Consider the following 17,980-nt stretch of genomic DNA (forward strand, 5'->3'; position numbering starts at 1 on the left):
GTGGTCTGCCAGGCTCCTCTGCCCATGGAATTCTCCAGGCAAGAATATTGGAGCGGGTTGCCATGCCCTTCTCTAGGGGATCTTCTTGACCCAGGGATCAAACCTAGGTCTTCTGCATTGCAGGCAGATTCTTTACCATCATACATCTGCCAAAAACACAGTTTATGAAGTTGCTGTCTATGTATTGACATGAAAATGTCTCCAGAGTATGCCATTAAACAGAAAACTTCAAGATACAGAGTAGCATGCATGTGTGCCTGTGTGTGTGTGTGTGTAAGGGGAGAGAATGAGTATGTTATACCTTGTATAAAAAGGGAGGTAAATAACAGTTTACATTCATATTTACTTATGTTTTCATAAAGGAACATTGGGAAGATGAAAAAGGAACTGATAAAGGCAGGGAAGAATGAGGTGGGTGGAGAGAGCAGAGGGAGCTGAAGTTCTAAACATATCTCTTTTTCTTTTGTTTTGATGTTTTTGTATCATGGATATATATGTTTAGATTAAATTAAGAAGAAAGAGAAAAAGACTGAGCCCTAAATGTAAAATCAGAAAATCAGGGCTCAAGCTGCACTGGAGGCTTCTAGCTTATCACCTGCGCCAGCAACCCCACCTGGAATCAGAAGGGCCTGGGCCCTGAGATGCAAACTCGGTCTAAGTCCCACTCTCCTGCCATTCTAGTACCATCACCTTGGGCTAGCGGGTCCACCTCCCTGAGCCTCAGCACCTCAGCTATCAGATGTATAAGATAAATTCTGCCCTACAGAGGAAGGGTGACGACTCCACACGTGATCTATTCAAGGTCTCCAGCACAGTGCCTCTCTTTAGTGTTACACTAAGTACAGAAACCTGTCAAATGAGCAAAATGGCCACTCTCAAGGACGTCCAGGATGATTTCACTATATGAAGTAGGAACATTCCTAAATATTAATTTGATTTTAGAGTATTAGTAAGATGCACTGTATCCAGACAGGCATCATCCAGGAAAAAAATCACAACCACCACCACCTTTTTTTCAGTACTTTCTTCACCATCCACAGGATTAACAGTACTGAAGGCAGCTGACAGCACCTGGTCAACCGGGACTTTTAGATTCATTACTTGGTCACACATCAAGAATCAAGCTGCTACGTAAAGTTCACATGTTCTTTTAAAAAATATTTGTTTCTCTAAAGATGTAAAAATAGCTGAGCTTTGTAAATTGTTGGCCTTACTCTAAATTTCAGAGTCTGCAGAGTTTTTTGACATTGTGAACGTGAGCCGCAATCCTTCAGTACAAATGAGGGGTTGACATTGCTGAGACAGGTTATCAGGGAAAGGGAAATAATACACAAACACATCACATACTCTGAGAAAGAAATCACGTTTCATGGCTCAGCAGGAAACCAGTTCTCTCTGGACTTTCACCCGGAATTTTCAACAACTCTCACTGAAACATTTACACTGTGGTATACATTAATTTCCCTATCAAACTTCCCTGGACTGCATTTGAAAGGGTTTCCTTTTTAATGTGGGCTTCAGTGAGGACTCCCATTGCTCAGTCACTGAAGGGTGGGCACACATGTCACTAATCTCATCTCCAGGATACCAACAGAAACTAGATTTTGAAAGATGCCAGGCTTTCAAGATGCATTCAAATGAGTCTATACCAGCTGCGCCCACTGCCATAGCATCTCCCAGGACTCCCCAGATTGCCAGCCCAGAGCAGCTCTTACATGGAATGACCTGGACTGAGGGAAGAGTTGGATGGAAAGAGGAAGGTTTTCTACACCTTACCATGTTACTTACACTGTCAGTCCTAGAAATTGGAGGGTCCTCAGTGGCATCCCAGCCCACAGAGCTTCGTGCAACTGGAGGTTTCTTGGGGTCATTTTGGGGGGCAGGGGGTGACAAAGGTGCGTCCTTGGACTTGGGGAAAAGGACTTCGTGGTCTCTGATCATCATGGTCATCACTCTTTGGATTTGAGGAGTCCCTGAAAGAAAGAAGAAAGAGATTTGTAGTGCAAGACCATGGGCAGGGGGCAGGCAGTCCTCAAGGGTCTCCACCCATGAAATGTCACTAAACTTGACTCTAAAACCACATGGCCCCCACAGACTTCAGTTATTCCTCACAGAATCCTTCTTAATTGCTTGGGATAGGGGATCCTGAAAAGGATGAGACAGAAGGATATGGGACTGGGGTGAAAAAGGGTTGTTTTCAGCCTATAGTCCTCTGCATCATCTTTGATTAGGAAGTAGGGACTACAACAAGAAAAAAAATGAAGACATCTTTCTCTCCTGATGTGGTCCTCAATATGACATCTGATTTCTTACTGCACACATACCTAATGTGTGCCAAGCGTACTGCCTCCCCGAAATTACGGCAGACATCAATACTCTGTGTCAGAACTCTTGTTCACTGAACTAAGACACAGCCTCAGAAGTCTTTTCAGCACAGCTTTACACGTAGCCTCTTGCTGAGGTGTCTTATAAAATTACATTTGTTCATACTCTCTGGTTAAGGGTGTTTAAAAATACTAAAAGACTAAGAAACACCAGCTAAATGTTTTTGTGCTAGCCTACCATACTGTGTGATGACTGGTAAATCTCTAACCTCTCTGCTCTGCTGTGACCCAGAAAATAAACTGCCTGCTGATTTCACAGGGTTATTTTACAACTCAGATAAGATAATCTACAGAAAACTCTCAGCAAATTGCAGAGCAATTTGGTAGTGATGTCACTGTTATTACTTCCTCTGCCCCTGCCATCACCATGGGACCAGCGGTACCTCTCATGATCACAGCAGGGTCCTCGACCTTCGACCTGATGAGATTCACACCAATCACAGTAGCCAGATTGTCCACACTCATTTTGTTAACTCCACAGTTCAGCTGGATTTCATGGAGGAACCTGCGGGCAGCCAGGATATCCCAGAGTGGGGGACAAGAAGTTGCCACAAGGAAGTACTTCCAGGTACCACAGAGGTATGTCTCAGCTCTTTCCTCCTGGTCTCAGGAATGGGACCAGTCTGCTTTGACTACAGGAATTTGGTTTTGTCTCGAAAGATTCAAGATCAAGGCAGACAAGAAACAAGCAGCCCAGCTGCTGAGGGTGGTGTAGGGGTCAAGGGTGGCTAGGAAGTTACATTGGCACAAAGCAGGGTCCAGTGCAAGGAGCTAAGAGGAGATGAGAAAGACTAAAATGGGTGCGGACCATGCCTAGTCTTCACTTTACAGGCTTATCTCCCAGGCTTTCTGTACATCCCAGCTGAGTCTCCAGAGAAGAAAATGTTATAGTGAGATTTCATAAATGGGAATTCATGATCCCTCCGTGCTCTCATCATCAGAGTACACCACCGAGCATCTCAAATTTTCAGCAGGTGCTCAAAAACTAACAATGAGTTTTCACTATAATTCTACCCAGCTGAGGCATGAAGCTCTCAGACTCATTATTAAAAAAAAAAAAAAAAAAAAAAAACTCTGAAAAGATCAGCAAAGGGATTTCTAAATACTATCTCTAAAAAACACTTTTAAAGGAATAGGCTGAAACAATATAAAATTCCCAATATGGAGAAATTCTCAGAGAAGGGTGTGGTGTCCAAATGAGAAAACTTTATGGAATATTACAGAGTCATATATAACCCTATTTTGCAACATAGGAAAATTCTCAAACTATAATGTTTAGCCAAAAGAAGCAGCTTACAAATATATATATATATATTATTAAACATATATACATATTTCTAATTTGGTATAAAAATTGTTTCCCTATTATTTATATTGATAGATGTGAAGATGTAGCACAGAGACAACAACATTCAGAAGGAAACACATTCAAATGTTAATAGTGATTTTTGCTGGGTGAGTGGACTTGGGGTAATTTTTGTTTATATATAGTATTTTGTATTTTGCTGGTTTCCAAACCAAGCATGTATCTCTTCTATAATTTGGAAACTATAGAAAATATAAAAAAAAATAATAAAGAGAAATTCAGCTATGTCTGGGATGGAGATCCAGGTTCCCAACTCAGCCTGATCTGGGTCAATCTACTTACTGTGTGTTGCCGCAAAGTCAGCACACAGCAGGTCCTCAGAAAGGGAACTAAGAAAGATAGCCTGGAATGAATGCCTCTGGGTACTAAGTTATGATCCAGAGTCAGGAAAATGGGAGATAATTCTAGAAAATTTTAAGGATTTTGGGTTCTAATGTCTGTTCCAGGATTCTGGGCAGCCTTGGAGTAGGTTTGAAGGAAGACGTATGTTTCCTTTTTGTGTTGATCAGATTTTCAGGGGATCCTTTAAATTATCTTGGGGTCACAGGAAAGCTACCTCAGTGGTCTGTGAATAGAGCTGATCTTCCAAAGGTCTGGACCAGAATCTCTTGAGTTCACAGAGATCCTCTTTCCTCCTCTAACTGGGGGCCTCTTTCTGGTGTGGCTGAAAATTATGGAGCTGATTCCAGGGGCCTCTTACCTGCAGATGTAGCTCAGGAGGCTATAGTTGTCTCGGGGAAGAATAGAAAGCTGTTTTATCAACTCCTGCTGGGCCTGGGAAGAGATTTCAACACCAGTGAATGAGGCTGCTCACTTGCCAGCAATGGGACCCTGGAACATAACTGGGGTTCATCTCTGCAGGAGCAACGCTTTGGCAGTCAATCCTATCTGTCACCATAGTTTTCTATGTTTTTTTAAAAAATGTTTCATTTTGAAATAACTATAAATCCACAGGAAGCTGCAAAAACAGCACGGAGATGCTCATTGCTTTTAGTACAGTGTATTTCTTTATTCATCTGCAATTATGCTCTCCTCCCCAACTCAGAGGTACTCTAAGGCAAGAACTAAGTGATAACCATACTCACAATAATTGTTTGTTTCATAAATGCTAGAGATGTAACACTCCAATAAAGAATTGGACCAGAACCAAATGCCCCCAAGTAACTTCAAATGTATTGAGAAGGAGGATGCTTCTGAGAACTGGGATTTCAAGCAATATGGTTTTCCTGGAACACACTGGGACACAAAGCCAGGATGACCAACCTGGAGGGCAGGTGAGAGGTCTGAAGGTTAGAGCTCCATGATGACAATGAATGTCATAGAGAGTCATACAAGGAGAGCATGTGCCAGGAAGAAGAAAGACTGCAAACTTTCTTTCCTGTTTTCACTCATAGTACCTGCAGGGGCTGCCATCACTATTTTTTAAAGATTTTTTTTAAGTGTGGATCATTATTAAAGTATTTATTGAATTTGTTACATTGTTGCTTCTGTTTTATGTTTTGATTGTTTCTGGCTGCAAGGCATGTGGAATCTTAGCTCCCTAACCAGGGATGGAACCCACATCCCCTGCATTGGAAAGTGAAGTCTTAACCCCTGGACCACCAGGGAAGTCCCGAATCAATAATTTTAAAATGTGACTCACTTGTGACACATATCCTTTGGTTCTCCAAACGATCCTGTTATGAAACCTAAGTTTGTACTGTCTACTATAACAGCAACTTGCCGCATGTGACTATTATAAAATACAATAAAATTAGAAATTTCGTTCCTTAGTTGTACTAGCCACATTTCAAGTACCTAGTGGCCACATACAATGAGCAGTTACTACATTGGATGGTGCAGCTATGTAACAGTTCAATCATTGTAGAAAGTTCTCTTGGTCTACGAAAATAAACTGAGTCTTACAGAAGATACATCATTTGCTATTAATAGCAAAATCAAAGTTAAATTTATTGCAAGTTTTTCTGTGCACCATTTTGCCAGAGAGAGCTTTTAGCTTAGTAGTGCTAAACACAAATCTCCCCCCACCCCCAACATGGGGAGTTAGACCCCTTTAATAGCTGTGTAATACAAACACATTCATGGACCATTTAGTTTTGCAAATCTTGATTAAAAACCATGAAGGTTTTATCGTTGTCAGTAGGGTTTTACTGGTTTCTTTTGCTGGTTGGTTAGTTTCTTTAACATGATTCTAATGTGGTTAACTGTTGATTCTAAGCTCTTTAAGGAAACAATTTACCTGAGGATCAAAACTCCTGCTGGTGAAGAGCTTTGTGATGTTGCAGACAGGAACTGTAGGCCCTGCAGGCAGCTGTGGCTGAAATGAGCCAAGGAAAGTTCCTGTCCTTCCTCTCCCTGGCATATGTTCCTTATATACCCACGCCTGCCATGCATGGTATCACAAAGCTAGAACACTCGGACCCTGCATCTGCCCTCCAGGTTGGTCAGTCTGTCTTTCTGTTCCAGCAGGTTTCAGCAAGGCCATATTGCTTGAAACCTTCTCAGAAGCATCCTCCTTCTCTTACTAGCTTTAAAGTGACTTGAGGGTATTTGATGACAGTCCAGTTCTTTGTTGGCATGCAACATCCCATAAAGACTGTTACCATGATTGGCTTCATTCAACTTTTTGCTGTTGAGAAAGTTCTAGTTTAACAAAGTATCTCACCAAAAGGTCCACCCTTGACCCACTGTTGCCTGCCTAACAGACTAGTGTTCAGTAACCATTACCTTCTTCTAAAGTAGGACAATTTACTCTAATGACATACAAACCTTTGCCTCATCTGAATTCATGAGCTGCCCACAGAGCAGGAACCCGTCGTACTGGCTCCAGGGAACGACGGGCTCTGGGAGGTCTCGGAGGTAGAGCTTCAGCAGGGAGGCCACCGTGTGGACATCTGTATCTCTGGAAGAAAATAAGCAATGCTTTTTGAAAGTAAAGTTTCAGAATTCTCCTCACCTCCCTGCTGGTGATCCACTGAATAAAACCAGGTCCCCAAAAGGAAATTTTGCAAAGTAGACTCAGCAGCAGCAGCAGCAGCAGAGTTTGATAAAGATGCATTTGACTAAAATATTTTTGCTACTCCCCCTTCTGGAATAACAATCCCCGACACCATTTCCTTTATCTCTTCTATCTAAGAGCCTCAAAGATAAGTTGAAGGTCTACTTTTCCATTAAACCTGTTAAACTATCTAGCCTTCATTGCTTTCTTCTTTCTCTAAGTCACTTAGTATATTACAACTTAGCATTTTCTATGTAGTCTATAGTTTTTCACATGATAACTCATTTATAGCTATGGCCCATTGTTCTCTTTAATCCCTCAGAGAGTTTACATAGTTCTGGGCTTCATTCATATATTTACACGATCATTTATTCAACATTTACTCTCAACAGTAAGTGTTGAGAGAACCTACTAAGTTCAAGATACTATGTCAGATATAGGGATTTCAGCAGTGAACCTGAGAGACACATAAGACCCCTGTCTTCATGTAGTAACAAAGCTGTACAGACTCAAATGTTACCAGTCATTATAATACTGTGTGGTTAGTGCAAAGACAAGGGACATTCAGGACCTGGGACTGCATCGAAATGTAGAAAAGGGATATCCGACATAGAACTGAGGAGTCCTAGGAGACGCTTTAGAAAAAATTTGAAGGATGATGAGGAATTAGGGCATAGGCCAGGCAGCACGTTATCAACAAAGAGAATGGAGGCAAGACTGGGTAAACCGTGGCCCAGAAGCCAAATCTGGCCCATCGCCTTTATGTGTACATCCTGTGAGCTAAGAATGGGCTTTACATTTTCAAATAGTTGCGGGGGGGTCAAAAGAAGAATATTTCATGGCAAGTGAAAAATCATATGAAATTTGAAGTTCAGCATCCATAAATAAAGTGTTATAGGAACATAGCCATGCTCATTCATTTTTGTATTGTCTTCAGCTGATTTCATGCTATAAGAACAGAGTTGAGTAGCTGCAGTAAATATTGTCTGACCCACAAAGCCTAAATATTTTATTTGTGGCCCTTTAAGAAAAGTCTACTGATCCCTGGGGTTTATGGAGCTATTGCATTTATCCCACAGCTCTATAAGAGAAAATGAGTCTGAATATACCATAAACTTGAAGCTCAATAGTGAAAAAACATATGCTTATTTCATTCATATCAAGGAAAACTGGTCATGCACTCCACTGTTCAAAGCAGCACTATTTATAATAGCCAAGACATGGAAGCAACCTAAATGTCCATTGAAGATGAATGGATAAAGAAGATGTGCTACATATTTGCACAATGGAATGTTACTCTGCCTTTAAAAAAAAATATTATAATGCCATTTGCAGCAACATGGATGGATCTAGAGATTATACTAATAAGTCAGATAGAGAAAGACAAATATACGATGTTGCTTATATGTGGAATCTAAAACAATGGTACAAATGGACTTACTTACAAAACAGAAACAGACTCACAGACACAGAAACAAACGCATGGTTACCAAAGGAAGGAGGAGGGTTGGGGTAAATTGGGAGTCTGGGATTAACTTATACACGCTGCTGCTGCTGCTGCTAAGTCGCTTCAGTCGTGTCCGACTCTGTGCGACGCTATAGACGCCAGCCCTCCAGGCTGCCCTGTCCCTGGGATTCTCCAGGCAAGAACACTGGAGTGGTTTGCCATTTCCTTCTCCAATGCATGCAAGTGAAAAGTGAAAGTGAAGTCGCGCAGTCATGTCAGACTCTTTGAGACCCCATGGACTGCAGCTTACCAGGCTCCTCCATCCATGGGACTCTCCAGGCAGGAGTACTGGAGTGGGGTGCCATTGCCTTCTCCGATATACACACTACTACATATAAAATAAGTAAACAAGGACTACTGCATAGCACAGGGAACTATAGTCCATATCTTGTAATAACCGATAATGGAAGAGAATCTGAAAAAGAATAGATATATGTGTGTGTGTAACTGAATCACTTGGCTGTACACTCGAAACTCTGTAATTCAACTATGCTTCGATTAAAAAAGAAAGAAAAAGAAAAACTCGTGTTTGTAAGAGACAGCCCCAGTAGTATTCTGAAAAGGTGTGATGTGGTAAAAGGTTCAGCTGATCTGAGTGCTTCCTGGACATCAGCAATGGGGGATACAGAAGTGGATGGGCTAGGTGGGAACCACTCTTGGAGGAGGGCCAGGAGGGGTGGATTTGGGCATGAGGAGGAGAAGGCAGGCATTTGAAGCCTCAGAAACCAGAACATCACAGCTTGACTGTGGAGCTCTCTGTCTTGACATTTCATGTAAATGTTTTCTCTTTGGTTTGTTTTGATGGCTGGTGGTTGGCGCTGCCTCCTGAAAAGTCTCCAGCCTTTGCAGCCCGTGAACTCTAACTCCAAAGCAGAACTCGAGCAAGCACAGGGCCCTGCCTCTGCTCCACTGCTGCCGTCAGGAAACCAGGGGTGGGGACTATTCACTTTAAGGTGGGGATTATGGAAAAGACTTCCCTGCTGAGTCACTGCCTAAAAATACCTTGGCAAAGCCCTAGCATCAAAATGCAGGAGAAGTTCCCCAGAAAATAGCATCTGATACTTTGCAGAGCAGCATTCTCCTAAGTCCAGAAATCTCCTTTGTCCCAGTGCCCCTGAATCACTGTCCACCCAACGGGCATCTCTGGTTTAATTGAAGCCCTTCCCATACCGCATATCTTCTAATCTTACTCTGCAAGTGCCCCTGGAATCCCCCTAAGTCCTGCCCCTCCTTTCCCCGCCCTGTTCCAGAAGGCCATCGTCTTTTGCCAGATTCTGCCCTAGCCCCTATTTGGCTTACAACTCCATTCTCCAATGCATCGTCCGTCATGTGGCACAGCCCCCAAAACTCAGAACACACCCACAGAACAAATATGGAAAACAAAGAATTTGAAATGAGAAAAATAGTATAGATGGTACATCAAGAACCAGAAAATTTTGAAGATAAACATAACAACAAAAAAGTCAAACTCTATAGATAGCTCAATCGGGAGAAGGTAATAGCCAACATTAGAAAAGAGAAAGGGACTGTAACCACAGATACAGGATTCATACTTTGAAGTTATCATCAAAAAACACAATTAGCCATCTAAATCATCATAGACTATTGCAACCCACTGAAAGCTTTCCAGTACATTTTGTCAAGGGAAGATAATTCTGCTTGGCTTGGCTAAATCCTTAGGCTTGTTTATTGTATCTCAGATTAAGTATCATTTTGGGGTGAAAGCAAAAATACTGGGTTGCCATGCCCTCCTCCCAGGGGATCTTCCAAACCCAGGGATGGAATCCAGGTTTCCTGCATTGCAGGCAGATTCTTTACTGTCTGAGCCACCAGGGAAGCCCCCTAAATCCAGCAGATCATGTCAAAAGCCCCCTGCTGAAATGAAAAATGATGAAAAAATGAAACTAAAAATAGATGAAAAAATACCATCTATTTTTCATTTTTTGGCACTTAACACAATAGAACTATACAGTTTTGTCTCTAAATTTTTGGTTTAATGTCTGTGCCCCCATGGTTACAGAACTGGCTCTAATATTATGGTTATAGTCTAAATTTCCAGCATGATTTTTCCTGAGTTTGCTTTTCCTCCAACCTAATGAAATGTCCATATATATATATATATTTTTTTTTTTTAAATCAAAGACTAAGAACAAGTCAGGAGCTAAGTGACTTCTGAGTTCAATGACTGACCCATCAGAGATTAGCCAAGGCCTCTCAGATGGTCTGCCAAGCCTTGCGTTGTAACACTGATCTTATAATGTGGCACACTTGTCCTTTTCTCACAGAAATATAGGTATGGGAAGTGAATCATATATGGGCAGTATCCAGCCCAGAAGTAACTCGACAAAGACATTTTAAACTTCTTACTTATATGTTTAATGAGAACCATATGTATCTGCAGTAGAACCTACCAAATAAGAGCACCTTTGTTTTCTTCTTTCTAGAGAGGTAATTCGGGGGATCTGACGGTGGAACTGCACACATGACCAATGTAGAAGATCTAGACAAGTACCCTAGGGGTCACGTGGCCCCAAGAGTCGGCTCTGAAGAGCCTCAGGTGACCCTTCTTACTTTGAATGTGTAAATTCTACTCCTCAGTCCTAGGGGGTGGAGCAATCAGACAAGGTGTGTGAAACTCTCCTTCCTCCAGCCCCAAATACTTCACAGGAATCAAAGACTCAACTCCAACCACCCAGGCTGACTTTATAGATGTAGGAGCTCAAGCCTCAGGCAGGTGTTTGGCAATTCCCATAATCACCTCTAGTCCTCCTGGCTGACTGCTCTCATTGCTTTAGCAATAACCCATCTGCATCTTTTGATCCACACAAAGCTAGCTAAAAACAAGAAGAAAAGTCAGTGTGAAGGTAATGCACTTGATTGAACAGGTGCCTGATGGTGAAATGTGATTTATGGTCCTCCCAGAAAGCTCTGTAAATCTGATGCCTGTAACCTGCTCTCATTCCAGTAACATCTTCCCCTGTTGCTTTCCTGTTAAAACACAGCACCTTGATAAATTAACCTGCTGGATGCCAAGGACAGCAGAGACAGACATATGATGCTCCAAACCAAGACAGTGGCTGAGAATGGAGAGCAAGAGACGGGTCTCAGCAATGCTTCTGAAGGAGAGTGGGCATCATTGGTGACTGGAGTGGGAGGTGAGGGAAAGGGAGGGCGAGACGGTCGCCACAGTACCACACTTAGCTGTTCATGGTTGCCCCAGGATCAGCCCTAGTCCTCCATCGTAAACAAGCTCCTGGGGGGATTTCAATCTTTGGAGACTGGTGAGAGTTCAGGTTTGGCTCACTAAACCTCGGTTTATGGGCTGCTGATTTGGAAAGAACAATGGCTCTTTCTTGCCAGCAGGACAAGTGCGTGCAGGCAACTGAGCAAATATTGCACAACAGGTTAAAAGTATCCAATGTCGGTGGGGGTTGTGCCAGTTGAGCAGGGCAGAGAAGAACCTGGGCTGTGTAGCTGCAGTGGGGGAAGGGGAGGGTGGAAGAAACATCACTGCACCTGAAATGCCCCAAACAGGGCTGGGCAACCTCCATAGACGAGATTGGGAAAACACCAGGCTGCCATGATGTCAGTCTGTACTCCCTCCCAAAGGGTTCTGAATTAAGTTCAGAGTTGCACAGGACTGTGTTTCCACAGATAAGCAAGAAGTCCTGGCCCTGGCCATTTCTGGAAAGCCAAGGAAGACCATCAGAATCCTTGGATATTGACACGGTACCTAATCCACCACCCCAAGTCTGCCCAGCCAGCTCTGCCATTCTCCATCCCTCATCTGCTTCAAATCGTGTGCCTTGAGCTAGGTCCCATCTTTCTCCCTTAGTCCGCATTCCCCTCCCCGCATCTCCTACATACCTCTTGACTGACCTGCAAGGCCCTAGTCCTAGTTCATGTCCCTTCTCACACAAATGCTCAGCGTGCTTCTCTAACCATGCTCCAGGCTCCCAAATTCTGAGTTACGAGCAGAACAAAAGGCTTTTTCTGTTGCAAGCCAGGGATTTTGGAAGCATCTATGCAAGTCCCATAGCTCAACTGGTAGACAAAGGTCCTCTCAGCCAAGCAGGGCACAGGGGCGACGAGGTGAGCACAGCATACCTGTCAAAGGAGGGCCGCTCCCCCGCGTCAAAAGCATCTCTCAGCTGCTTCACCAGGTTGTCCTGCCCAGGCAGTCGGAAGATGCCCTCTTCGTTCAGACCATGCTCCAGGATGAACTCGGCACACTTCTCCACCAGGATGGGCACCAGGTGGGGGCCGAACTTCTGCTCATAAGCCACGGTCTCATCCAAGCGCTGGCCAAACACGGCTGGGAAGAGAGAAAGCAGAGCCTGCCCGTCACTCCAATTTCCCTTGGCAGAACTGAGCAGTCAAAGTGATAGGATTTTCTGCAATGATACTGAACAAAATATACAAGACAAACCACACGTCATATTTCCTGGGGCTCTAAAGTAGGGGCTGTCCATTTGAGGCTGTCGGTCAGTCTGTTTGTTTACATTTATAGTATTCAAAAGAACAACTCACTTTTAATGACTGCTTGTTTTGTGCTAGGAATTGTGCTAAATTTGAACACCTTTCCTCACTTAACCTTGACAGCCAACTCCATGAGATAGTATTGTTATACCTGTGTTACTATTAAAGATACGGAGCCTTAGAGGCGCTAATGAACTTGCCAAGGTCAGGTGCCAGGACACAGTACAAGTCAAAATTCACACCCAGGCAGTAAACGCAAGAGAAGCAAGTGGGCCATTTTGAATTCTGCTTGTGTCATTTAGCATTAAAGCATAATAGTCTATCATATGGATGTCTCATACTGTATTAAACCATCGCAGCATTTTAAATAATTTATGTTGTTTACTATGTTCTACTGTTGCTAACACTGCCACAGTGACCATGGTCACTAGCCTAGCAGAGGTCCAGGAATGTATCTAGTTCAATGTATAATTTCTAATTAATTGCTTAATTGATTAATTAACATTTGGATTGGATGAACATTGGTTTTTCCTCCTTTTGAACTATCTCCTTAGGGCCAATTCTCACATGTAGAATTACTAGGTCAAGCCGTTTGAACATTTTAATGACTATGGTATGCAAATTGATCTCCAGAAATATTTTTCCGAATTACACTGCCTCCAGCGAAGCATGTGTGGACCAGCTCCACCCAGCCCTGCCAGCATCTGGCTCTATAATTTCCCCACCCCAGCAGTGGAACAAGGTTAGTTTATGAATCAGGACACTGGCTGGCTACCCATTTCCCCACCAGGGCCCCATGCCCTTCCTGTCCTGGAGGTCAGAAGACAGTCACGGTTTCATTTCTGTCCTGCCTGGTTTTCTCTCTGGCATCATTAGGGCTCCGCTACACTGACCACTCCAATCCCTAGGACACTGTGCCCAAAGTCCTTTGGTTTTCCCCATGATTCACTCTCTGGTGAGTCCCCTTTATTTGGTCTCTAATTAATGTGTTTGTCACATGTAAGAGCTGCAGCCATATCTCTGGAATCCGGGTCCTCCTTACTCCCCACTGCCCGAGGCCAAGCTGGACTCCTCCCTTCCCTGCCTCTGCTGTGGTCTCCTTTCCTATAATTGTTCAAAATCCTCCTGCTATTTACCTTTGTAAACAACTGGTCTACCCAAGTATGCTTCCATTTTTAATAGTCACCCACTTCCTCCCCAGTTGCCACAGCAGCATTTTTCAAATTACCCCTCAAAGCTCCAGGGGATCCTCATCACCTCAGACCTGCTGGGCTGTTATCTGTTTTACTTACAGCATTCCAGTGAGACTGTCTGCTTAAATATTTTTGTGGGTAAAAATTGAAAACCAGGGCCAGCATCCCTTAGGTCAGCAACTGGACCAGCCCCTACCTACCTTTCTGGCCTGACTTCCTCCCATGCCCCCAAAGGCACCTCACCCTGATGATCTCAAAGCCCACAGTACTCACCAGACTATACACCCTTGGACAGTCTCTTCTAGCTGCCCAGTCTGCTCATCTCTCTCTTCCCTGTCTACTAAGATTCTGTGTCTTCCTTGAAGTGAAAGTCACTCAGTCGTGTCTGACTCTGCGACCCCATGGACTGTAGCCTACCAGGCTCCTCTGTCCATGGAATTCTCCAGGCAAGAATACTAGAGTGGATTGCCATTTCCTTCTCTAGGGGATCTTCCTGGCCCAGGGATCAAACCCCAGTATCCTGCATTGCAGGGAGATTCTTCACCATTTGAGCCAGAAGGGAAGCCCATGTCTTCCTTGGCTCAACTCAAATACCATCACCTCTGCCAAGACTTCCCTGACCCAGCCTGAGGAACTCCATCCTCACTCAATGCATCCATATCCCTTCTGTACTATCCCAATCCTTTTCTCACTGGGTTACTATCACTTATCTGCCCTGTGCCCTCTGCAAGACTGTAAGCTCCATAATGCCAGGAGTAGGCCAGGAGAGTCACCTGCCCTCAGAGCTTCTACTTCTTCTCTTGTCATTCACGTAATCTCTCAGTCCAACTCAACCTGATTTCACCCTTATGTTTAGCATGGGGACAAGGTAGACAGTCAAACAATTTTGCTGAATTACTTAATGAGCTATGCCATCTTTAATCAAGTGCTTTCCACGATTAATGACAATTTGAGCATTTCTGTAGTTTAAACCCTAACAGGGATGCCCTCAGTAAGTGAATCAGCCTCACACTGGCATCTACTGAGTGTCCTGCATGTATCAGCATTAGGCCATGTGGAATGGGTTCTACAGACAAGGGCCTGTAAGAGGTGACTCTCACTTTCAATTAGCCTACTACCACGTTATGAAAATGAAAGGGCCCATGCAAAATGATAAGAAACAATTAGAGGGTGTCAGGAAATATACAGAATTAGTTTTCTACTTGTCTGTGAAAGGAGCTAGATAGATATTTGCACCAAATTGGAAGGAAACGATTAAATGATCTGACTTAAAGCATAGACAATGGGCATTTTAAAAATTCCCTTTGAGAGTTCTAGGGAGGGCACCTTAGACAGAAAAGCAGATGTGTTTCAGAGCAGTTGACACTTGGGCTCAAGGGGCCCACTGGATCACAGTAGAGAAAGATACCCCAAACACAAAGATGTCAGAGCTGTCAAATGTGAGCTCTATTTCTGAAGTCTTGAGGCAGATGATCTGAAATCAAGCTCCTTCTTACACACCTCTGCACAGCCTGTCCATCAGCTTTCCTCCTCATCTGAGTCTCTCAGCCTTGTTCCTGTGTTCATTGTCTCTTCCTCCCATGATCCACAGTCACGACTTTCAATGTCATTCTCCCCAGGACACGCATTTCCCAACATCCCTTTACCCTCCAGCATCTCCTTGGGTCCAAATTTTCAGCACACCCTTGAGCCTACCACCCATCCCCTCCCCTCTGTCTTAGCAGGTGACCTTGTCTCCTCTTGTCCTTATCTCCCCAAACGGAGAACATCATGAAAGAAACTGTGATCTCCAGTTCCTGCCTTTCCTATCCCCCCCTCCTCTGTCCATCTGCCTGTCCTCTCTTGAAGGAAGAAGAGTACCCTGTGCTTTTGTCTAAGATGATGTTTCTTAAATGGGGGTACCCTACTTTTCTGTCTTTTCTAGGACTTCATTCTTCTTTGATATCTTAAATTGAAAGAGCATCTGCATCTAAGTCTTCACCTGTTTATTAAAGAATCATTTCCCACCCCAGCTCTCCTGCAATCAATAAATACTTCCTTTCTTTTCTTCACCAATATGCTTACAGTGAAACATGTATGCTTCTGGAAAGAGTCATCCACCCTCATGGCCTCCATTGTTTCCCTTGTTATTCATGTAACCTCTCAATCTATTTCAATCTGGTATCCTCACCAGCATCTTCCCACCCAATCTGTTCTCTAAGATTTCTCATGCCCTCTTAATGGCCAAGTCTGACAAACCTAAACAGCATATTAAAAAGAAGAGACATTACTTTGCCAACAAAGGTCCCTATAGTCAAAGCTATGGTTTTTCCAGTAGTCATGTATGGATGTGAGAGTTGGACCATAAAGAAAGTTGAGCACTGAAGAATTGATGCTTTTGAACTGTGGTGTTGGAGAAGACTCATGAGAGTCCCTTGGACTGCACAGAGATCAAACCAGTTGATCCTAAAGGAAATCAATCTTGAATATTCATTGGAAGGACTGATGCTGAAGCTGAAGCTCCAATCCTTTGGCTATCTGATGAGAAGAGCTGACTCATTAGAAAAGACCCTGATACTGGGAAAGATTGAAGGCAGGAGGAGAAGGGGATGACAGAGGATGAGATGGTTGGATGGCATCACTGACTCGATGGACATGAGTTTGAGTAGGCTCCAGGAGTTGGTGATGTGACTCTTTGGTCACAAAGAGTCAGACACAACTGAGCCGCTGAACTGAACTGACTTTCATTCATTCCACAATCTGCTGGTCTTCTCTGAAGACCAATGGTATTGATTCTTCTTCCTTCCTCAAGACTTCCTCCCTACGTGGCGATGAAACCATCCACCCTCATTTTAGTCTCATCTCCCTGCAGGCTCCTCTGCAGGTTCCTGTACTTGCCCATCTTCTACCTGCTCCTTCAGTGTGTCATTTCCTAGCATCCCAATTCAGACTTCTCCTCACTCTAGATGTTATCCTTGGGAAAGTTCATACAAGTCCATGCATTTGGATAGCACCCATAAATTGACACAAATCTGCATATCTGGTCCAATCTCTTTCTATAGATATCATCTCTGCCTCTCTCATTTCTTTCTCTCTCTCCTGTATTCCTGTGAACCCAATGTCTGATGGCAGTTCTCCCACTGTCTTCTCCAATCTCACTCTCATCCCACTCCCAACTCTCCCAAGTCACTGCTCCTTCTATAGATTTTCTCACAAGCAATAGCAATTCAGTCAATCATTCAAGCAGTAGGCACTTTCCTAGGCATTGAGAATACAAAGCCGTTATCACAAGGTACTAATTATTGCACATTAGAATGATGTGCAACACCCCTTCCTTCCTTCTTAACAGATCAGGACATTTTCAATTCATTTTAACCTGCCTCTCTTCTCAATCCTCACTTGTACTGCAAACATTATTGTAATGGGTGCTTCTGCAATTCTTTTTTTGCAAACTCCTTCCACTGGAATTCACAAAATCATTTGGCAAATATAGCTTGAGCATCTGCTGCAGCCCAGACTCTTTGGTAACTGTAGATTATGATAGAAGGGAAACCAGCCTTCCTCTTGAAAACTCTGGAGTGAAAGCCCTTCCTCCTCCCCACCGGGAAACCTGATTTTCCTGCAGCCTGAACTCAAATGCCTTCTCCTAAGAGGGACTTGGTTATTCCCCACGTTGTGCTCACGGCACTCCCTGTGTATACCTCCATCACTTCTCATGTCGTCTTATGATGATTTATTTAAGTATCTCTCTTCCACTGGACTGTGGGTTCCTCAGAGGCAGACAGCCTGTCTGGCTCACCATCTATTTTTATCTCCTGGCACAGAGCCTGGCACGTGACAGACGTCCTCACAGAGCTGTTACCTGCTGTCTCCCACTCCTCCTGTTCCTCGTCCCTTCTCTCCCAAAGGTACTCTGGTCAGCACTTCCCCAAACTTGCACTTGCCAAGGAAATCAATTTGTTGTTGTTGTTCAGTCACTATGTCTGACTCTTTGTGACCCCATGGACTGGCAGCATGCCAGAGTTTGCTCAGATTCACGTCCATTGAGTCAGTGATGCTATCTAACCATCTTAT

The 17,980-nt window shown here is 43.6% G+C and overlaps 1 protein-coding gene across 3 annotated transcripts in view; it reads right to left on the reverse strand.

The window, feature by feature from the left end:
• Nucleotides 1-17,980, reverse strand: part of ARHGAP25 (Rho GTPase activating protein 25) — a 92,472-nt gene that overhangs the window by 6,071 nt on the left and 68,421 nt on the right. For all 3 annotated transcript variants that reach the window (XM_070379348.1, XM_070379349.1, XM_005893581.2), the window contains 5 exons: nt 12,363-12,570; nt 6,520-6,652; nt 4,451-4,524; nt 2,768-2,889; nt 1,789-1,973 (listed from right to left, as the gene is read on the reverse strand). In XM_070379348.1, the coding sequence (XP_070235449.1) occupies nt 1,789-1,973; nt 2,768-2,889; nt 4,451-4,524; nt 6,520-6,652; nt 12,363-12,570 (722 nt within the window). The remainder of the gene's footprint in view (nt 1-1,788; nt 1,974-2,767; nt 2,890-4,450; nt 4,525-6,519; nt 6,653-12,362; nt 12,571-17,980) is intronic.

Source organism: Bos mutus, chromosome 11 (genome assembly GCF_027580195.1).
Source record: "Bos mutus isolate GX-2022 chromosome 11, NWIPB_WYAK_1.1, whole genome shotgun sequence".
NCBI classification, from domain to species: domain Eukaryota; kingdom Metazoa; phylum Chordata; class Mammalia; order Artiodactyla; family Bovidae; genus Bos; species Bos mutus.